General features: G+C 42.3%; 1 protein-coding gene across 3 annotated transcripts in view; it reads right to left on the reverse strand.

Annotated features, from left to right (window-relative positions):
- RNF216 (ring finger protein 216) overlaps positions 1-23,378 on the reverse strand; it is a 146,740-nt gene that overhangs the window by 106,949 nt on the left and 16,413 nt on the right. For 2 of the 3 annotated variants that reach the window (XM_058711859.1, XM_058711860.1), the window contains exons 3-7: positions 20,608-20,741; positions 11,850-12,704; positions 10,582-10,658; positions 2,966-3,068; positions 1,178-1,342 (exon numbers count right to left, since the gene is read on the reverse strand). In XM_058711859.1, the coding sequence (XP_058567842.1) occupies positions 1,178-1,342; positions 2,966-3,068; positions 10,582-10,658; positions 11,850-12,704; positions 20,608-20,741 (1,334 nt within the window). The remainder of the gene's footprint in view (positions 1-1,177; positions 1,343-2,965; positions 3,069-10,581; positions 10,659-11,849; positions 12,705-20,607; positions 20,742-23,378) is intronic. The other variant, XM_058711861.1, reaches the window with a different exon arrangement.

Here is a 23,378-nt window from a genome sequence, read left to right on the forward strand (position 1 = left end):
GGGCATCGCTGTCTAGGGCAAAACTCTTACGCACCATTTGTACCCAGCAGGGAGAGGTTCTGAACAGAGGGCATCAGGTTTTAGCTTCTGCCAAACAGAACTTCCCCTTAAACACCCACTTCCATTCGAACAGTCCAATCCACCCCATTCCAAAACCCGGTAAAATTTCAAACTACCCACCCAAACAAGCAGACACCACAAAAAATATGAAGGGCCAGAAAAACCGAGAAAGGGATAAGGAAAGTACAAATAACAGGGGAGCCACAAAGCCCTACCACCTCCCACCCAAGTGATGAGTGGGCTGTGGGATGACCAGGGACAAGCATCTGCTAGCCAAGTTCCTTTTACTGCTCCCAGGACCAACCCACCCCCAGGCCACAGAGCTGTCCTTTTCACTTCTCATCTGGGCTCCCTGGGAGCTCAGCAAAGGTGTCAGGCACCAATGGAGCAGTGAAGATGCTAGAAGAGCCTAAAGATGAAAGACCCTTTCTTTCTTGTGGTCGCTGGTTTTGGGGGGAAGCTCATTCGTTTTTCCCTGACAGTACAGCATCCTCTATTTAGCGTGAGGAATGAGATCCAGAAATAGAAAGCACTAACTATGCGGTCCCCTCAGAGTAATTTTACCTAAGCGTAACCTACAATTAGAGGAGTTTGTGGACAGCTGCGTGGACCTTCCTGGCCATCTAAAGGGGGAAGGGGCTAGACTCAGGGTGAGGCCACATTCACCCATGTGACCTGGGCCCAGCTGGAGAGGAAATCAGGGAGGGGCGCTGGAACACACGTTTCACACCTAGCCATCTCGCTCTCCACGTGACATTCGTTACCCTCTATATCCTCACGGGTAAACCACAACTTCCCTGCTTCTTTTTTGACACATTTTTTTAAAAGCAGGCTCCACACACAACGTGGGGCTCAAACTCCTGACCCCAAGATGGAGTTACATGCTCCACTGAATGAAGCAGCCACGAGACCCTACAACTTCCCTGCTGCTAATCTTTCTTTTCATTCAGTTCCTCCTGATCAGCAAATACCTTTGTCTATTTATCTTCACCCTGACAAACTCCTCAGCTCTCTGCCATCATAAACCATCCAACTTCCACAAGCTAAACTCTTCATTCTGTTATCAAGGGAAGAAGTAGTCATGAGGTGTGACCCCACCAAGAAGACCAATGAGCACCTTTCGGGTGATTGCATAGTGTCCTTTGAGCTCATGCAGGGCCCACTTGATGTCCTGACTGCTGAGCATTTTGAAGTCGGCCATCAGGAGGTCAGCAGCTTGGATGAAGCAGCGCTGGTCAAGAGGAGCCAATTTAGAATAGTCAAAAAAGTCTAGTTTAGGCAACTGAAACGAGAGAGAGGCATAACGTTAGGAGAACGGAAGTGCATTTCCCGTGTGGCACAAATCACTTTAAGAACCGCTTATTACAAGGGGCGCCCGGGTGGCTCGGTCGGTGAAGCATCCAACTTCAGCTCAGGTCACGATCTCGCGGTTCGTGGGTTCGAGCCCCACGTCGGGCTCCGTGCTGACAGCTCAGAGCCTGGAACCTGTTTCGGATTCTGTCTCCCTCTTTCTCTGCCCCTCCCCCACTCACGCTCTGTTCCTCTCTGTCTCAAAAATAAATAAACGTTAAAAAAAATTAAAAAAAAAAAAAAGAACTGTTTATTACAAAACAGAATACTCTCACTTGTACTGATAATCACTCTATGGGGGTTACCAGCCCTGCACAGAGATGAAGAAATTGATGGTTCAGAGATGCTAAATAAGCTGCCTAGAGTCTGGTGACTAGTTTTACCAGCCAGGACTAGTAAAAAAGTATAGCTACGGATGTGAAACCAATCCGTCAGTCATCTTTCCACAAAATGTTCAAAAAACTAGTACTTCTGTTACAGAATATGGAGGAGAGTCAAAACAAGGTGTGGAGAGTAGGACTTAGCAGCCATGAAGCGGTTCTGTTCTAGACTTTCCTTTCCACCTGACACACTAAATACCAGTTAGGATTACAAATAAAAACGATGATTAAGGTTTTAGCAAATCAAACTGTTTATACCAGGATACAGAATTTAGTTATATAGGTACATGCACTGTATATAAATCTCACATCATAAGAAAAACTATAAACAGACAATGAACTCTAGGCAATGAAATGCATGCTTAAGTATGTATGGAGAAGTGGGGCGCCTGGGTGGCTCAGCCGGTTAAGCGTCCGACTTCGGCTCAGGTCACGATCTCACGGCTTGTGAGTTCGAGCCCCATGTCGGGCTCTGTGCTGACGGCTCAGAGCCTGGAGCCCCTTCAGGTTCTGTGTCTTTCTCTCTCTCTCTGCCCCTCCCCCACTCACACTCTTTCTCTCAAAAATAAAAAAACATTAAAAAAAATAAAAAAGTGCTTGGATCATTTAAAAAAGTGTGTATGGAGCAGTGTTGATGTTTTTGTGATTTACTTTGAAGTGCATCATAATGAAATGAAATATAAGAGAGACGTACTGACAGACAACTGGATATGTCATTCTATGGGGTGGATATTATAAAGTGGATGTAATAAAATGTTAACTTTTACTAGTAGTGCTGGTATACTTGGGTATAGAGGTGATCCATGTAAAATTCATTTGGCTTTACTTACCATATGTCTGAAAATTTTCATAATAAAATATTGAAAGAAAAAAAAAAGAAATGAAAAATCTTGGCCAATTCTGGTCTCATTTTAAAAACTTGCTTTGTAAGACTAAAGACATGGAGGGTTTAACTTTTGTGGGAAGAGAAGATGGAGTTACCGTAAAAGAAGTTAAATACAGAAGCCAAAGTGGCTCAGGACAGAAATCCCACTGAAGGAGAAGTATATTCTGAAATCCTGTTTTGCAGGCTGCTCTCTAAGGATGTGTTCTGACAAAGCACTTTCTTCCCACAAAAATGAAAACAGCAGAGCACTCCCAGGTAGAGACTGCAAAACAAAGAGCACGCCACTTGCCTTGGTCTCATCTTGGCTGGCAAGCAGGCTGCTACTGGGGTTGATAATGACTCTGTCTTCCCTCTTTGGATACTCTGGATTTTCCAGAAGAAAATTACAAAGTCTGCAAAAATAAATAACATTATTTTCATAGCGCTTCCAAATCCTACACCTGCCCATTGATTCAAATACAACGTTCGAAAAATAATGTGCCTTGTCATACACTATGACTGGCTTAAGAAATTAAAATGTTTGTGGATCAGAAAAATGAAACAAATAAAAAAGATACACTTACTTTCTACTTTTTGCTTCTAACTTTAAAAAGCAATAAGCATACTAAAAACGCACACTTCTCTGAAGTTTTCTATTAGTCAATGTAATGAAGTCACAGAAATTCTTACTGGTTGAACTGGATGGAGCTGGAGAATCTAGATGAAGAGGATCTACTGTTTGTCAGAAAACGCTAACAAATAAAGGATGGGAAAACGTATTCGCATTCACAATTAAAAACAGTTTGCTGGGCGCCTGGGTGGTTCAGTCGGTTGAGCGTCCGACTCTTGATTTCGGCTCAGGTCATATTCTCAGGGTTGTGGGATCGAGACCTATGTCAGGTTCTGTACTCAGCATGGAGCCTGCTTGGGATTCTCTCTCAATCTCTCTCTCTCTCTCTCTCTGTCTGCCCCTCACTGCTTGCATTCTCTCTCTCTCACTAAAATAAAACAAAGAACAAAAACCAGCTTGCTAAGTAAATAAATGGAAAAATTAACCTTCTATTAATATTTTTTTAACCCTATGGCAATATAAATCCCCATGAGCAATCTGAGTGACATTCAGTTTACACAGCTAACTGCAAGGCTGAAGGAACAGGCCATGTCTGCTTAAGAATGGACTGTCTTTTTGGGGCGCCTGGGTGGCGCAGTCGGTTAAGCGTCCGACTTCAGCCAGGTCACGATCTCGCGCTCCGTGAGTTCGAGCCCCGCGTCAGGCTCTGGGCTGATGGCTCGGAGCCTGGAGCCTGCTTCCGATTCTGTGTCTCCCTCTCTCTCTGCCCCTCCCCCGTTCATGCTCTGTCTCTCTCTGTCCCAAAAATAAATAAAAAATGTTGAAAAAAAAATTTTAAAAAAAAAGAATGGACTGTCTTTTGGCTAAAATGAACAAATCAGGAGACTATAGATGCTGGTGAGGATGTGGAGAAATGGGAACCCTCTTGCACTGTTGGTGGGAATGCAAACTGGTGCAGCTGCTCTGGAAAACACAGTGGAGCTTCCTCAAAAAATTAAAATAGAGCTACCCTACGACCCAGCAATAGCACTGTTAGGAATTTACCCAAGGGATCCAGGAGCACTGATGCACAGGGGCACATGTACCACAATGTTTACAGCAGCACTTTCAACAATAGCTAAATTATGGAAACAGCCTAAATGTCCATCATCTGGTGAATGGATAAATAAGATATGGTTTATAGACACAATGGAGTGCTACTTGGCACTGAGAACGAATAAAATCCTGCCATTTGCAGCAACGTGGATGGAACTGGAGAGTATTATGCTAAGTGAAATAAGTCAGTCAGAGAAAGACAGATATATGTGGAAGTTGAGAAACTTAACAGAAGACCAGGGGGGAGGGGAAGGGGGAAAAAATTACAGACAGGGAGGGAGGCAAACCGTAAGAGACTCTTAAAATACAGAAAACAAACTGAGGGTGGATGGGGGGTGAGGGAGAGGGGAAAGCGGGTGATGGGCACTGAGGAGGGCACCTGTTGGGATGAGCGCTGGGTGTTGTATGGAAACCAATTTGACAATAAATTATATTAAAAAAAAAAAGGATGGACTCTCTTAATACCAAACCCACAGCCTTGTCCTTTCATCACTCATGAAATACTTTAAAGGTAAGGAATATAAGTAACACACGCTGATGTATCATTGCCCAGATTTAACAAACGTTAACCAGCAAGGTTCTTCACCCCGAAACAACCCAATATGGCGACAAACTGAGCTCCTGGGACGATTCCACAGCGACAGCAACAGCCTGGGCGGCATGCAGCACAAGCCGCTGCAGTAGCAGGGAAGCTCACGGGCCACGTAAGGGCCACCAGTGCTGACCAGGTCCTTGAGTAGGCTAAGGATGCGGGATGGCTCCTCCATCCTTTTCCCCTCCCTTGCTCCTGCAGGTTCTTAGGATGACTCCGCTCCATGATTCTCAACTCTCTTCTTTCCAGGTCTCTCCTGCCCCGTGTTGGCTCCAATACTGGAGCCTTTACTTGTAAGACAGGTAGTAAGTAAATACTTACTTAAGTAAATAAGACAGGAAGAGGACAGAGGAAAAGCACTCCCCTCCAGCATCTCTTCTCACCCACGGGCCAGTGCTGGGGAACCGAGCAATGGAGAGGCATGCTTCTTCTGCAACCCCGAGGAGCCCCAGTATCAGCCTGATTGCAAAGCCCCCTCCTTAGCCTACTCAAGGACCTGGTCAGCACTGGTCGGCATCCCTCCACATCTTCTTCTTCACCATCACTTCAGGAACCCCATGTGCTTACCATATCCAAGCTCTCTTGGTGATCACCATGCCCAGTCTACTGGAACACAGTGCCAGAGGCCCAGAGAGGGAAAATCCTCTTCCTGCACCACAGCTGTAGCAAGGAGAGGCACCCCAGGTCAAGAACTCTGAGCACGTTTCTCTTCGAAACCACAGTCACTAACGGCGATTCTCTTTTCTGGTATGAAGTGATGAGCACTACGGGTTATACAGATCTTGGCAGGCTGACCTGAGGATTAGCCACCACCAAGAATCACTCAGTATCTATGGGGAAAGGCCTCAAGGTCTAAACTCTGTTCACGTGCACATCTGGACATACTAGAACCCAGAAGTGGAACAGCTCCTCCATTTCAAACATGCCTGTTCGTAATGTTCTGGTAAGTGTGGCTACTACAACCCAACAAACTGCCAGGTATCAGGAATTTGGGGAAAGATAAAAAGGTCACACAGTGAAGAAGCTTCTTTGATAGACTAGTTATCCACGAGTGAAGCCAATGGTCTCCAAGTGGGGTGCATGAAAGACGATCTGCTAGGGTACTGGAAGAAACTACTACAACTCCTGTTTTTTAAAAAGTCTCACCCTTAAAAACGTTTTCTATTTTTACGTATTTTCTAAAGTGTGAAATACAGAATTACAGTATAGGACACAGAGGTAGAATGGGAAGTATACTTTCTGGAAAACAAACCAAAAAACCTCCCAACCATAATTTAGGGGGTTCTTCTCTGACCCATTCACCTTGTATTTTTATTATTATTTTTAAATGTTTATTTATTTTTGAGAGAGAAAGAGACAGATTGCGAGCAGGGGAGGGGCAGAGAGAGAGAGAGACACAGAATCTGAAGCAGGCTCCAGGCTCTGAGCCGTCAGCACAGAGCCCGACGTGGGGCTCGAAATCACAAGCCAAGAGATCGTGACCTGAGCTGAAGTCACTTAACTAACTGTGCCCACCAAGGCACCTCTCATTTTGTATTTTAACATCTTCAGAAGATCACATACTGAAATGCTGCAAGATACGGAATTCCACAAGGCAGAACTCAAGAGGCTCTCATCGTTACATGTTTATGTTCCAATCTTTTTTTATAATTTTTAAAAAAGTTTTACTTATTTTTTCAGACAGAGAATGAGCAGGGGAGGGGCAAAGAGAGAGGGAGATACAGAATCCTAAGCAGGCTCCAGGCTCTGAGCTGTCAGCCCGGAGCCTGACGCGGGGCTCGAACCAACAGACTGTGAGATCATGACCTGAGCCGAAGTCGGATGCTCAACTGACTGAGCCACCCAGGCGTCCCAAAAATTTCAGAAATAAAAAATTCCTGCTTGAAAATACCAGTAGCCTACAGGATGGTGAAGAAGGCTAAATCTGGCGAGGAATGGAGCATGGGAGGCATGTAGAAGCAGGTTCAAAGGTGCATTATTTGTGAAAATCAAAAAGTGGAAACAACTCAACTGTCTATCAAAAGGAGAGGGAAGGCGTGCCTGGGTGGCTTAGTCAGTTGAACGTCTGACTTCAGCTCAGGTCATGAGCTCATGGCTTGGGAGTTCGAGCCCCGCATCGGGCTCTGTGCTGACAGTACAGAGTCTGGAGCCTGCTTCAGATTCTCTGTCTCTCTCTGCCCCTCCCCCACTCGCGTACACTCACACTCTCAAATATAAACATTTAAAAAAAAAGTAGAAGGAAAAATTACAGTATTTTAATACAAATAGATACCACATGGCAATGAAAATGAATGGACTATACTTACACAGGGCACAGAAGAACCCCAGAAACAGAATGCTGAGTGAAAGAAGGCAGTCACAAAAGAATAGAGACAATATGAAATCTTCACAAAATCTTCAGTGTTCACAGATGGTGGCAACATTCAAATTTTTGAGGACTTCTGGGTGGTAGTTACATGCATGCTTGATTTGTGATAAATTAAGCAGCTATCTTTACTTTGTCCATTTTTCCGTAACAGTATTGCAGTCCACAATAAAAAAGGTTTGAAAAATGCTGAATATTAAAAAAGAACTTGCAAAGTACATCAAATTATAGTTAGGAGTTCCTAGGAGTCCAAACCTAAGCGAAAGTAAAACCCCGGAGAAGTGAGCTAAACACAGAGGCAAGACTGTCCAGAGTGCACTCATCGATCCTAACAGACTTGAGCCCTTAGTTCACAGGGCGCACAAGGTTAAGAGACAAAGCTCACAAAGCACAAGGAAAAGCAAGCCCTAACACTGACGATGAATGGATGGAGAGGAAAACCAAACGCCTTGTGAGAACTGGTGAAGACTACCCAGTCCTAACCCAGGACTAAATGCTGACTCTCCGGATGATCCTGCAGACAACAATCTGGAATATAAAGTGGTACTAGACCGACATCACCCCTAGGCACATGAGGAAAGACACAGCAAATCCTCCCCTGAAGGCAGAGTTTCTATCAAGACCTCAAAAAATGAGCTCACAATCAAAATTTACAAGAAACCCAAGGAAACAGGACACCAAGAGAGCCAGCAGAAACAACAGAATGAGATTCATAAGAACTTGACATCAGAATGATCGCACTCGGAACACAAGCTACGTTTATTCGCTGTGTTTGAAGAACTAAATGAATTAAAAATACAGGTAAAAAATAACACTAGAAAAATGTTAAGGAGAATTATAAGGATGCCAGAATGAAAAAAATATAGGAACCGGAACCAGAAACATAGTGGATGAGTGTAAAGGCAGATTACACGCCGTTAAAAAGACACTTAGTGAGCTGGAAGACATCCCTGAAGAAATCATCCAGAGTGTATCAATCACAGAGACAAAGAGGTGGTGTTAAGAGCCACAGAGCAAGGGGGAGAGCGTTAAAGCAGAGGGGAGAAAGAGAACAGGATCTGAACAGACAATGGCTACCAAATTTCCAGAACCAAGGAACATCATCCATCTACGGCCTACAACAGTCTGCATTCTAACTGTACTGCCTCAATGCATGAAGCACAAAGTAACTATCAAACATTTCTTACTTCACTCAATCAATAGTTTTCATTAATAGTAACACTGGTACTACAATTTTACCTTACTTTACGTATGCTGTAGAACAAACAAAATATATTAACGTTATTGGAAATTAACGTTTTAGTGGAAGAACACATAAATGTAAAATTTAGAAAGACCAAGAAAAAAAACCTTAAATAGTTAAATCTGGATGGGAAATTATAAATATAAGCCCATGATTAAAAAGCCTTGTCTGTCCCCTGAAATAGCCTACAAGTGATGACATGGCAGTGGCAATGAGGAGCAGGTCTAGTCCTCAGGTAGTAGTTTATAGGATCGACCCTTACTCTACAGAACCTAGGTTTCTTGGAGAAACGACAAGATTCCAGGTTTAGGACAGAAAAGTTCAAGGTAAGCAAAGGCAACTCGGTATTTTAGAAAGTAAGGACGCCGGCTCAGACTAATAAGGACCACGCCAAAAAGACACAGATGCATCTTAAGAGGCTCAAACTTAGGATAATTCTGTATCTTAGTCAAACTTAGGATAATTCTGTATCAAACACAAAAAGGTTGTAACTGATTGTAAAACACCACTTCTGTAAAACCTTTAAGTTCACAGTAACTCTAAAAAAGAGCAAGAAGAAGTAAAGGGGCAAGATGTTCCTTAAGCAGATAACAATCCATGTGGCAGATGTACCGATGCTTGCTGTACAGTCTTTTAATCTATGTTAAAAAATACCAGGGGGAAAAAGTCAATGTCATTAAAAAAAGTAAGTGGCGGGGCGCATGGGTGGCTCAGTCGGTTAAGCGGCTGACTTCGGCTCAGGTCATGATCTCGCGGTCCGTGAGTTCGAGCCCCGCGTCGGGCTCTGTGCTGACAGCTTAGAGCCTGGAGCCTGTTTCAGATTCTGTGTCTCCCTCTCTCTGACCCTCCCCCGTTTATGCTCTGTCTCTGTCTCAAAAATAAATAAATGTTAAAAAACATTTTTTTTTAAAAAGTAAGTGGGGGACTGTTCTAGATTAAACAGCTAAAGAGATAAATACATGATGAAAACCTTGACTCAATCCTGGTTTAAAAACTGGTCACAGCGCTGCCGCTGGACAGAGGGCAATAGGGTGGCCACTGGCACCAATAGTGTCTTTGTACAAATTAGGAATAAGCATCTCCTCTAGGCTGCTGACCTGGGAAACGGGGCTCTTTCCTCTCGGCCATGGCAGGGAACAGCTCCCAGCTGCACCCCTGCCTGAGTGGGTACCACGGTAGAAGCTATAATCTCTGAGGACGGAGGTTTTGGTATACTCCCCCTTCCGTGTTAATTAGCTGAAAATTTTATTAGTTTCAATATTCTACTGTTCTTCATTAACTTGTAACTGTTTTACCTCCGCATGCTGTAAGGAGGGGAAAGAGTGTGAAAGGAAAGAGACTGACTTTTCATTTTGTATTCTTTGGGACACGGTTATTTTTATTTATTTAAAAAAAATTTTATTCTTCCCCCTCCAACCAGAACATTTATATTTTTACAAAATCACAGTTCACATTTTTATGATAAAGGGACTAAAGAAACACTTCTATGCATTTTCCCAAATAGAGAAAGTGGTCGCAGAACACTGTTACAACCACAGGGAAGAAAATGTCTTTTAACAACCTGACCAAAATACAACCTCGACCAAAATGAGTTATCAATGCTCAGAATTAATGAAACACCTTCATTCCACAGCCACGCAGGATTCAGTAAAACCCAGACAACAGTCTGTATGTGACAAAAATGAGAACTCTTCAAATAGGATTATTAAAAACGACAAAATGCTAAGTGAAATAAGCCAGTCACAAAAAGACAAATACTGTGTTATGCTACTAATATCAAGTCCCTAGGGTAGTCAAATTCAGAGAGACAGAAAGTAGAAGTGTAGGTCCCAGGGCCTGGGGGGCGGAGGAGCGGTGGGAATAAGAAGTTAACGTTAAAGGGGACAGAGTGTCAGCTTAGGAAAATGAAAATGTCTGGAGAGGGTGTTGATGGTTGTGCAAAACTGTGAAGAAACTTAATGCCAATGGTCTATATACCTAAAAAATGGTAAAAATGGTAGGTTTTCATATTATGTGTATTTTACCACACTAAGAAAAAAAAGGCATGGTAGTGTACTTACACATTCAAATCATAATAATTCTTCAAATGAATTATCTCCTCAACATACCCATTTGCAACATCTGGAAATCTCGCTTCCTAAAAAGGAATAAAGACATTATTCATATTTTATCCACTACAACGGTTTCAAATTGCAGTAACAGCCAGAGGGCAAAAAGTAAAATGACTGAAGATGACAAAAGGGCTGTAAAGCAGGTCTGTGCCCAGACTTCTCTGTCTACAGAGACTGTGGACTCTAGAGAAGCCCCTAGCAATTATCGGGTCCTCTGCCACTCTGCATATCCATTCTTCACTCTTTCAAAAAACACTGAACATCTCAGCCCCGGCAAAGGCAATCCAAAGGGGAGTAAAGCACTACCCCTTAAGATGCACGTGAGCTAGTGTGCCGGATGAAAACACCTGGGGGAAGGAGGGTTAAGGGCTTGTTCAAAGGCAAACAGCAGCTGAGCCAGAACACACAGCCCTGCATTACGTGCTACATCAAGGATATCCAACAGAACTCCATTCAATGATGGAAACGTTCTATTCTGTGCTTGCCAACATGGGAGCTATTCAGCCCCACGTGGCTATCATGCACACCGAATGTGACTAGTACCACTGGAAATGGAATTTCAGCTTTTATTTGTTAAGACATTTAATTTTTTTCTTCAACGTTTATTTATTTTTGAGACAGAGAGAGACAGAGCATGAACGGGAGAGGGTCAGAGAGAGAGGGAGACACAGAATCTGAAACAGGCTCCAGGCTCCGAGCTGTCAGCACGGAGCCCAATGCGGGGCTCGAACTCACGGACCTTGAGATCATGACCTGAGCCGAAGTCAGATGCTTAACCGACTGAGCCACCCAGGAGCCCCTATTTGTTAAGACGTTTAAACTTAAACAGCCACATGAGGCTACCACATTAGACAGTGCACCTCTAGCCTGTTTTATGGGTCTGAATTAGAGTTAACTGAAAGCCTTTTTAAAACCAGGCTGCTTTTATGACAGGCTGCTTTTTAAAACCAGATTGCTCTTATGACAGCACCACGGTACCCATGATCTGCTGCTAAAATCCCATAGGGCTTGTTGGGAGGGGGGGGGTGTTAAGGATAGATTAAAGGATCCTAATTTAATTTCTGTATCATCAGAGTTTCTCTTCTTCTGTTCTATATATCTAGCTGTATATCCCTTAAGAAAATGAAGCCCCCCGCCCCAACACAATGATTTTGAAGTAAAAGAAAATGCAGCGAATTTAGGGTCTATAATTATTTACTTAATAAAATAAAACTTACTGTTTCTTTCACTAAAAGTGCAACGAGTTCTTGATCTACCTCAGTAGCTTCATGCCCCCAAAGGTTTTCCAAATTGGGCTCCTGAGATCCTTGTAGTGGAAAGGCTGGCCCGGGCTCCTCATCATCTATTGCTAACTGCTGGTCTTCAAGCTCTCCTAGAGGATGGCCAGGCTGCGGAGAGGAGGGGCCCGGAATCCCATCCTGCTGGGGTTCTGGTCTTGGAAAAGCCGGCCTTGGAAAAGCCAGCCCTGGGGGCTCACGCTGATACAACAATGGGCCTGGTTCTGCTTCGGGCTGCCGCTCCTGAGGAACCACCTGGTTTGTTATCTCCCGGGGCTGCTGGTTTAGGGACTGGAAGTAACGATGGTCTAACCAGCAGCCTTCTTCGATGACCTGATCATCCAGGATACCAGGTGATTCTCCAAAGTTTGATAAAAGCTCTGTTTCTGAGTCAGATGACTGGTTCTGAGAGTCCAAAGGATCGCCTTCTGGTAAAAGAAGGCCACGTTCTTCCAAGATAACGATTTTCTGCTCTGATCTGGGGTTGACAATGTCATTTGCTACTTGGTTATGACTTGGTCCAGGTTTGGGTTCTCTTTCTGTTTGGCCACTTGGCTTAATGAATTCAGAAACTCCAGGAGGCCCAAGATCCAGAAATTCACCGTAGTCATCTTCAGAATCATCCTGTGCCCCAGAATCAAACAATGAGCTGTTACACACTGAAAAATAGCCGTTCTTATCTGATTCAAAGGCTGCTCTAGACTTTTTAGGCCTTTCTTCTCCCAATCTTTTGAGATCTTGCCACTGGGCAGCTGGTTTGATGAGATTGGGTCGTGATGTCTGAGGTTTATGTGTCTAAAAAAAATTAAATTTTAATAATAATAATTCAATTTCTTTCCTATGTCTTTGTCTCCTTGCGTACTTATGTTGAGCTTCTGAGACAGGACAGGAAAGAAACAAAACCCCAAACACCCTAACCCACAAAACCTATTTTTCCCAATAGTGATCTTAACACTGAAATTTGATCACATTATAGTAATTCTAAGAATCAAAGTAGCCATTCATAGATTGGAACCTGAGTTATAGTTTGAATTATAATCTCACCTGAAACCACTAAAAAGTAACTATGAAGTAGAGGAAGTAATGAAGGAATGACAACACAGTAGGAGTGTTCAATAAACATGAAAAGAATCTAAACTTCATTAGTTACTACCAAAATATAAATTAAAAAAGATCCCTCCCCCCATAAGACTGGCAAACTTTTTAGTTAGAGAATATCAAGTACTGATAAGGATGTGGGAAAACTCTCGTGCTATTATGGTGAATTTAGGACAGCAATTTGGCATTATTTATTAAATTAAAAAATGTATATAGCCTTAGCAGCTTTAAGTGTAACCTTTTCCTATCTATCCCATGAACCCTATGTATCTACAGGGGACATATAAAAAGATATTCACTGCCACATTGCTTAGAACATAAAAAGAAAAAAAAAAAATAGACATTCTAAAGTTTATGCCCAAGAAATTAAGTCAACTATTATCTATTCTACAAAATATTCTCCCAACTCCCCTCCCCCAAAAGAGGTAGCTCTGTATGTACTGAAAAGCTCACCAAGAAATGTCATTAAGTGAAAAAAGTTGTAAAACAACACAAACACAGAATGATTATTTTAAAAAATCAAAACACAAGACATAAACATAACCACTTCTAAAAGCATATATGTGTAACACACACACACACACACACACACACACTCTCAAAGAAAATGATCTGGAAGAAAACATGTCAAACTTATAACAGCAATTCCTCAGGGAAATCTCTGGAGAGGAAGGGGCTGCTGAAAAGAGACTTTAGTTTATCTGGATTGTTTGAATTTCACGTGTTACTTGTAAATGTAAAAAATTGAAACGGATGTCTATTTTAAGGTAGCAGAATACAGATGCCTTTGACCCTTCTCTTCTCTGAAATCACCCTGTCCCAGGGAGGAGAATGAGACACAAGTGAAAATCTCTGATGAAACCAGCAGACATCTGTAATCCCGAATCATAACATATATGAGGAGGAGCAGAAAAATGCAGTGAGGGAAGCACAACCACAGATTTCAGGCAAAGCAGAGAAAGCATCAGAAAGGCAGAAGGGCAAAACCAATACCTTGTTTGGAACAAAGGGCACCTCTACCCCATTCGGCAGCGAGGAGTTTCTGAGGAGGTTGGACTGTACAAGGACAAACACCTCTGTTGAAAGGTAGGATATCAAAGAGACAGGATGGACAGAACTTTGAAATGGGCGTCTCTGGAATCAGCAATCTCTGCCAGGTGGTAAAAAGTGAAGGCTAAATAAACCTACGTGCATGTGCACAAACACCCCCCTGCCTACACACACACACACACACACCCTCCGTTTTAAGAGGGAGAGCTCTTGCTAGCCAAGAACAGTGCCTGAGCCCCTTCCCAACACAACTGCCTACAAAGAGCTGGTTCTGGAAAACTTCAGCTTCATTCAAAGTTGAGTAACAAAAATCAACTAGAAACCATATAAAGGTACCCAACTTTAAAAAAAAAGAAATGGCAGATGAAGAACATAATTAGAAAATTAGTACTACATGGGCGCCTGGGTGGCTCAGTTGGTTAAGTGTCTGACTTCGGCCTGGGTCATGATCTCACGGTTAGTGAGTTCAAGCCCTGCATCAGGCTCGCTGCTGTCAGCACAGAGCCCACTTTGGATCCTCTTGTCTCCCTCTCTCTGCCCCCGCACGCTCTCCCTCTCTCTGCCCCCGCACGCTCTCCCTCTCTCGAAAATAAACATTTAAAAAATAAAATAAAGTAGTCAAAGAGAAAACAGTAAATTGAATGAGAAGTCAGAGGAAAACAGCCTAAATACGGCACAGATACAAAATGATTGAAAATTAGGTAAGAAAACAGTAGAAATAAAGAATATAGCAGAAAAAAAGGTTTTACCATCTATGTAAGTGAGTTCTGAAAGAAGAGACATAAGCAGTATTTGAAAACAAAATACAAATATCCAAGGACAGTGCTTGATTTGTTTTAAAGATCTCAGCAGGATGAATTAAAAAACCCCAAACAATAGAAACCTAACAATAGCACCGCAAGACTTCAGAAATCAAATACAAGATAAATTCTTAAAAGCAGCAGCACATATTGCCTTCCAAAGATAAAGACTGACTTTTCAACAATGGAATATTATTCCATTGTTTTCTGGCTTTCATCTTTCTAGTGTTAAAGGCAAGTAACTGCCACAAAGAATTTTATATTCAATGAAAATATCAGATTTACTGTAAAGGAAATCCTAAAGACTGTTCTTGAGATAGAAGAATAATCTGTTTGTAAGGCCAGAGATGCAGAAAGGAATGAAGAGCAACAAGAAAGGTAAATATTTGGAGAAGATGAAGTGAATGCCGATTGTATAACATCAAGAACGTATTGTGTAGGGTTTTAAAAATGTATACACAATTAAAGCCTATTTAAAAAACAATATGTAAGTTGGGAGATGAATAAGTAGAATTGAAGCGTTCTAAAGTCTTTACCTTATCTAGGAAGACTTTAAAGCACTCATCTATATTAGCGCTGAGGCCTCTACCTGCCCTTAAAATAGATCATATGTTAGACGTGACACCAAAAACAATTGACAAAAGAATAAGCTGAATTTCATCAAAGTTTAAAACTGTTATAAAAGCTTCAAAGGATAAAAAAAAAAAGCTTCAAAGGACACTATCAAATAATAAAAAAACAATTCACAGAATGAGAGAAAATCAGGTATCTGATAAGGGTACAGTACCCAGAATATATAAAAATTCAATAATATAAAGATAACCCTTTTTAAAAATGGGCACGGGGTGGGGGGTGGCGGCACCTGGGTGGCTCAGTCAGCTAAGCGTTGGACTTCGGCTCAGGTCACGATCTCACAGTTGGTGGGTTCAAGCCTGACACTGGGGACTGTGCTGACAGCTCGAAGCCTGGTGCCTCCTTCGGATTCTGTGTCTCCTTCTCTCTCTCTTTCCCTCCCCTGCTTGTGCTCTTCCTCTCTCAAAAATAAATAAACATTAAAAAAAAAATGGGCACAGGATCTGCATGAGCATTTCTCCAAAGTAGATAAACAAATGGCCAATAAGCACATCAAAAGAGGCTAAATATCATTAGCCCCAGGGAAATGCAAATCAAAAGTATGAGATACCACGTCATGTCGACAAGGATGGCTATAATGAAAAAGATCTGTACTATACTAACAATTGTCTGAGAGAACATGGAGAAACTGGGAACTGTCATACGTTGCCAGAGGAATGTACAACAGGGCAGCTGCTCTGGAAGACAGTCTAGGAGAGCAAAACACAGTTACCATATGATCCAGCAATTCCATTCCTAGGTGTATGATTTCTATGGTCTGAATGTCTGGGTCTCCCTTCTCCACCCTAACGAACCTGAACAAATGGGATCGGTGCCTTTATGGGAAAGGCTCCAGAGAGATCCCCTGCGTCTTCCACCACATGAAGCCACAGTGAGAAGTGCTACCTATGAACCAGAAAGAAGACCTTCACCAGAACACAACCATGCTGGAACCCTGATCCTGGACTTCCAGCCTCCATAACTGTGAGCATTAAATTTTTGGTGTTTATAAACTACCCAGTCAGTGGTATTTTATTATAGCAGCCAGAATGGACTAAGACAATCAAGAGAAACAAAAAGGTATGTCCACACAAAAACTGCTACGTGAATGTTCACGGCAGCATTATTCATAAGAGCAACAGGTGGAAGCATCCCAAATGTCCATCAATTGATGAATGGATAAACAACATGTGGTACATCCGCACAATGAAATATTATTCAGCAATAAAAAGGAATAAAGGACTGATTTATGACAGATGAATCTTGAAGACATTATGCTAAATGAAAGCTGGTCACAAAGGATCACATATTGTACGATTCCATTCATATGAAATGTCCATAAGAAGCACGTATATAGAGACAGGAAGTAAATCAGTGGTTGCCTAGCGTGGTGGTGGGCAGGGAATTAGGATTCACTGCTAATGGGCACAGGGTTTCCTTTCGGGATAATGAAAATGTCTTAAAATTGACTGTGTCGATCGGTGCAAAACTCTGTAAATAAACTAACAACTACTGAACTGTACCCTTTTTTTTTTTTATAACGTTTATTCATTTTTTTGAGAGAGAGAGACACAGAGTGTGAATGGGGGAGGGGCAGAGAGAGAGGGAGACACAGAATCCGAAGCAGGCTCCAGGCTCTGAACTGGCAGCATAGAGCCTGACACGGGGCTCAAACTCACAATCTTGAGATCATGACCTGAGCCGAAGTCGGAGGCTTAACTGACTGAGCTACCCAGGCGCCCCTGAACTGTACGCTTTAAACGGAAGAACTGTATGGTATGTGAGTTAGATCTCAAAAAAGTTGTTTATAGAAAAATTTTTTTTTTAATATTTGAGAGACAGAGAGCGTGAAGCAAGGGAGGGGCAGAGGGGAAACAGAGACACAGAATCCGAAGCAGGCTCCAGGCCCTAGACCCTGAACTGTCAGCACAAAGCCCGACGTGGGGCTTGAACTTGCAAACTGTGAGATCGTGACCTGAGCTGAAGTTGGATGCTTAACTGCCTGAGCCACCCAGGCACCCCATCAAAAAACTTGTTGTTGTTGTTTCTTATTACTAAGTTTATTTATTTGAGAGAGAGAGCAAGCTGAGGAGGGGCAGAGAGAGGGAGAGGGAGAGAATCCCAAACAGGCTTCACACTGCTAGTGAGGAGCTCGACGCGGGGCTCGAACTCACAAACTGTGAGATCATGACCCCAGCGGAAATCTAGAGTCGGATGCTTAACTGACTGAGCCACCCACGCACCCAAAAAAGTTGTTTTAAAAAAGGAGAGAAAGAGATCCTATGTAGAAGTCCTGAAGAGAGCAATGTCTGCCAGCCTCCAGCTGCTCCAGTCCCCTGCTGCCCAGCTCCAGAACCATCTGACAACAGTCACATGAGTCAGAACCAACCAGCTGAGCCCTTCTCAAATTCCTGATCCACAGAAACAAACGACTGCAGCTGTCTTAAGCCATTAAGTTTTGAGGTGATACATTACATGGCAATAAGTAACCAGAATAATAATTAATATAAAAGGATAAAAGAAGAATGAATAACTCAAGAAGTTAGTAAAAGGCCCATAAGATAAATGCTAAGGAAGTATGTTAAATATACTAAAGCAGAAGAAAAGCATTGAGGAGAAAAACAGAAACTGATTAGTAAGAAAACAAATGGTAGCATTATGAAATAAATGTCAAAGCGGGGCGCCTGGGTGGCGCAGTCGGTTAAGCGTCCGACTTCAGCCAGGTCACGATCTCACGGCCTGTGAGTTCGAGCCCCGCGTCAGGCCCTGGGCTGATGGCTCGGAGCCTGGAGCCTGTTTCCGATTCTGTGTCTCCCTCTCTCTCTGCCCCTCCCCCGTTCATGCTCTGTCTCTCTCTGTCCCAAAAAATAAATAAAAAGCGTTGAAAAAAAAAAAATTTAAAAAAAAAAATAAAAAAAAGAAATAAATGTCAAAGCAATTTCTTTGGTAAAAGAGTAAGAGAAGAGGGGAGGAAGGAAGATAATGGTTAGTTCATTAAATCAGGAAAAAGGGGATAAAACACAAGTACACAAAACAGAAAAGGAAAATGGAGGAACCATAGATCAGAGGATGTAGAAAGAACAGGTTATTTTGTTTTACTAAATACACTAAAAAACCTTGAAGAAATTATTTTGTAGGAAAATATCCATTATTATACCAAAAAACTGGTATTAAAAGTAACAGAAAATATAGACATGTCAGTGACCACAGAGGAAGCTGAGATAGTTTCAAAGAACTGACCTCTAAGAAAAACAACAGCCCCAAATGCCTGTATGATAAATTCAGGTAACTCCAATGTTATTTCAAATAGTGTAACAAAGTACAGAAGAACAAAGAAAACTTCTAAATTCTTTTCATGAAGTCAGAATCAATCACGTTTATAAAAAACCTGTCAAGGATAGCACAGGAACACACATACACCCATGGGCCAATCTCACTTATGAGATCTATGAAGAAAACCTTAAGTAAAATCTCATCAAATGGAATTCAAGAGCATACTACCATTACATTACAATACTATTCCGAAGTAGTCTATCCAGAGACAGAATAATTTACCTTAACAGATGAAAGAAAATCCTATGATAATCTGCACAGATGCTGAAACAGAACTTGACAGAATTCTATATTTACTCATAATAAAAACTTAAAGTAGAGGGGCACCTGGGTGGCTCAGCTGGATGAGCGCCCGACTTCAGCTCAGGTCATGATCTCATGGTTTGAGTTCGAGCCCAACATCGGGCTCTCTGCTGTCAGCACAGGTCCTGCTTAGGATCCTCTGTCCCCCTTTCTCTCTGCCCCTCCCCCACTGACATTTTTTCTCTCTCTCTCAAAAATAAATAAGCATTAAAAAAAAAAAACACCTTAAAATAGATGGCTCCTTCCTTAATGTACTTTAAAAATGGTATCTCAAGCAAAAACCACCATCACAATTAGCGAAGAAACATTAGAAGTATTCCCATTTAGGGGAACCTGGGTGGCTCAGTCAGGTAAGCATCTGACTTCAACTCAGGTCACGATCCCACAGTTCGTGAGTTCGAGCCCCGCGTCAGGCTCTGCGCTGACAGCTCAGAGCCTGGAGCCTGCTTGGTATTCTGTGTCTCCCTCTCTCTCTGCCCCATTCCCCACTCATGCTCGGTCTCTGTCTTAAAAATAAATAAAACATTAAAAAAAAATTTTTTTTAATGAATAGTAAAAAAATTTTTGTAAATAAAAAGTAAAAAAAATAATTATTCCCATTTATGTCAGTTGGTATTTTTCTCATTCCTATCACCACTATTAAGGTATAATTTAATATAATTAGATAAGAGAAAAATATAAAAACTGGAAAGGGAGAAACTGCAAGTATCTTTATTTCCAGCGAGATCAGATGCCATCCCTTGAGAAGTTAATAGGGTCAACTGAAAAACAACTATAGACAATAAAAATAAGGTGACCTGAGTATGAAATTATCATAAAACCCAACAGACTCTTCAACTAAAAAAGAAAAATGGTTAAAAGGAACAGTGGGAAAAAAGATGCCATTTACAAAAGCGACAGAAAAGAGAAAATAACCAGAAAGAAACAACAAAAAATGTTTAAGATTTATAGTAAGAAAAATTCAGAACACTCTGGCTGAGGGATATAAAGGAAGTCCAGACCGAATGGAAGGAGAAAGTTAGAAAGGATCAGTATTATAAAAATTGTTCTGTAAACTTAACAATAACATGTGTTCTGAATTTATCTACCTTTTGGAATTAGAAAAGCTGACCTCAAGATCTGTATAAAAATAGCACAAAAACATCCAGGATGATTCTGAAAAATGTAGAGTCACAAAGGGGAGATAAACACTACCTGATATTTAGACGCATGATAAGATTTAGTGATTACAACAATGCAGACGCATGCACAAAGAGAGCAATAGTGCAGAAGTCCGGAAACAGACCAAAACACACGGCCTCTAAAGCTATGGGGACACGGGGCGGGGTAAAAAGGTACTGCTCTCGGAGATGCAGGGTGACAGCACACATGCAGTGGCACAGGCTGCACGAGCGGTGCTCTCAGGCGTCCTACAAGGCCCTACCTCCCACTGCCCTGGGGCTGAAGAATCAGATCACTAACTTGCAATGATGCCTCATCAGGGTAAGTTTAAGAAAACTCACTTCCGTCAGGATGACATCATCATCCAGGTCCTCTTCGTCGTGTTGCTGAGGAGCTGGGGTGACCAGCATGGGAACCCCTTCCTCATCAGAGGAGTCAGATATGGTGATGGGTCCATCTCTGAGATTGATCCAGTCTAAAAGGAGGCAGAGAACACGTTTACCAGGAGGCGGGCACAACCACATTCAGTCTTTTAATTCAATTTTGGCATAAAAAGGGTCAAGCCTAAAGCCAAGCTACTGGTATGTTAGCTTATCTCCTCAAGCAGCATGTGCACCCAAATATTAACAGCCAGGTTTCCATGGAGATCTTCGCAATAATACATTTTGGGAATCCAAAGAAATAATCTGACAGTATTCTCCACTTTTTCTTATACAAGGTTGGAAAAATCTGTTGATAAAATCCTGACTGCAAATTTTTAAAAAGTGAAATCACGGTCTCCCCCTCATCTCTACTCCTCCCAGGGAATAAATATTATTTTATTCAATGGATCGGTCTGAAAAAACTTTCACTCAAACACGGTAAAATTTCACTTAATATTTAAAATATCAAAATTTACTCACCTTAGACATAAACCTTAAAAATCATTTATGCAAACACAGTTGAGTGTTTTATTTTTTTTTAATTTTTATTAGGAAAAAAATTTTTTTTTTACATTTTATTTATTTTTGAGAAACAGAGTGAGACAAAGTGTGAGCCGGGGAGGGGCAGAGAGAGAAGGAGACAGAATCTGAAGCAGGCTCCAGGCTCTGAGCAAGCAGTCAGCACAGAGCCTGATGCGGGGCTTGAACCCACAAACTGTGAGATCATGACCTGAGCCGAAGTCGGACGCTCAACCGACTGAGCCACCCAGGCGCCCCACAGTTGAGTGTTTTATTATTTTTTTTATTTAAAAAAAAAAAAATTTTTTTTAACTTTTTATTTATTTTTGAGACAGAGAGAGACAGAGCATGAACGGGGGAGGGGCAGAGAGAGAGGGAGACACAGAATCGGAAGCAGAAATTTTTTTTTTTTAACTTTTTATTTATTTTTGAGATAGAGAGAGAGACAGAGCATGAATGGGGGAGGAGCAGAGAGAGAGGGAGACACAGAATCGGAAGCAGGCTCCAGGCTCTGAGCCATCAGCCCAGAGCCCGACGCGGGGCTCGAACCCACGGACCCACGGACAGTGAGATCGTGACCTGAGCTGAAGTCGGACGCTCAACCGACTGAGCCACCCAGGCGCCCCTCACAGTTCAGTGTTTTAAACACCATTTAGCATCCATGACAGTAAACAATAGAACTTTCCTAATTTCCTTTTAAATACAACTATCTGGATAACTATGTGTTCAAAGTTTCTCACTTTTTTTTTTTGTCTGAAGATAGAGCGTGTCCAATTTGAATTACTGAATAACACAAACTGTTAATTTTATCCTGCCTGACCCATGGGAATGTTAAAGGTTAAAAGAAGCAACGAAGAGAAAACGCATTCAGTGTCCTAGAGAAAAGGTTAGGGGGGAAAAGAAAACCAAAACGAGGAAAGAGGCATCATCATTACAGACACTGAAATTTTTCCATGAAAGCTCTAATATCTTTCTCAAGGTTAATGCCTCATTTATTTTTATGGCACCCGACAATTTGAACAGCAATCTAAAGTCAATTATCTCACGTGATTCATCCCTGTGACAGAGCTGTGGGGACAGCAGTTTAAAAGAGGTAAGTCTGTAAAATCTAAGGTCCGACCTCCGAGGTCCAAGTCTCTGCTCTACCACATGCCGGCCATATGAGGCTATCACCTAACTTCAGCAAGCATCCGCTTCTCCAACATTAAAAAAGGTTAGTGCGGAAGGCTCAAACCCGCAGCCTGCAGGGGGGACAACCAACCAGAGCTGGCCTAATACATGCTGCAGAATTCTAGATTCTCCTGAATGTTCTCCATCGTTATATGCCTTTGGTCATTTCCAGTCATTCCATGGCTGTTTTTGACAGTTTTGTCTCATTTTATCACTGGTTTTGGGGAGAGAATTTGCCAAGCTCCCCGGCCACTCCAAAAACCCCACCCTGAGGAGGTCCATTGTGACGGGACACTGAGGCAGAGTACTAGACACCAGGCACGGGGTCAAGAGAGGAAAGAGGTGCCCGTGAAATAGAGTAACAAACGAGGCCCTGGATGCTTTCTGTTGCTTAGCTCCCAGAATGCTGGCAGCCGGTCTTAGATTCCATATGCAGGAAACTGCAGACTCCTCTCTGGAAGAACTGGTCCGGGAAAAAAAACACTTAAGAGACCACCTTGGAAGACCCAATGAAAAAGCTGGCTTGAAGCTTCTCACCTCATAGTGAGGTCCAGTGGTTGGCAAAATACTCCCCCAGCACACCACGTATAAACACGTTAGCTTTGAAAAAAACAGTTTAAGAAACTGAAGCGTAACAAAGTCTACGAATCAAAAATATCACTTCATGAATTAATACAAAAGGCCCACAACTGGATGACGGTCACCAAGGTCCGTAAATACAACATTTCGAGTACATTAAAAGCTTCCTGACTCCACAGACTAGTCGTGTTTGTTTCTGAGTACGCATTCATTTCTGGCTTTCTTGCAAATACCGGTTCCACGTATCCATGTGGTGGCATGTGCGGTAGCTCTCGCTGCTATCCGCAGGCCAGCACGTGACAACATTACAAGTTATTTATTCTCCTGTCAATGGACTTGTGGGTTGGTTCCAGTCTTGGCAATTTTGGATACTGAACATTCTTACACACGTCTCTTGGTGTGCTCGTTTCGGTTGGGTACGT

Source organism: Neofelis nebulosa, chromosome 18, assembly GCF_028018385.1.
Source record: "Neofelis nebulosa isolate mNeoNeb1 chromosome 18, mNeoNeb1.pri, whole genome shotgun sequence".
Classification (NCBI taxonomy): Eukaryota; Metazoa; Chordata; class Mammalia; order Carnivora; family Felidae; genus Neofelis; species Neofelis nebulosa.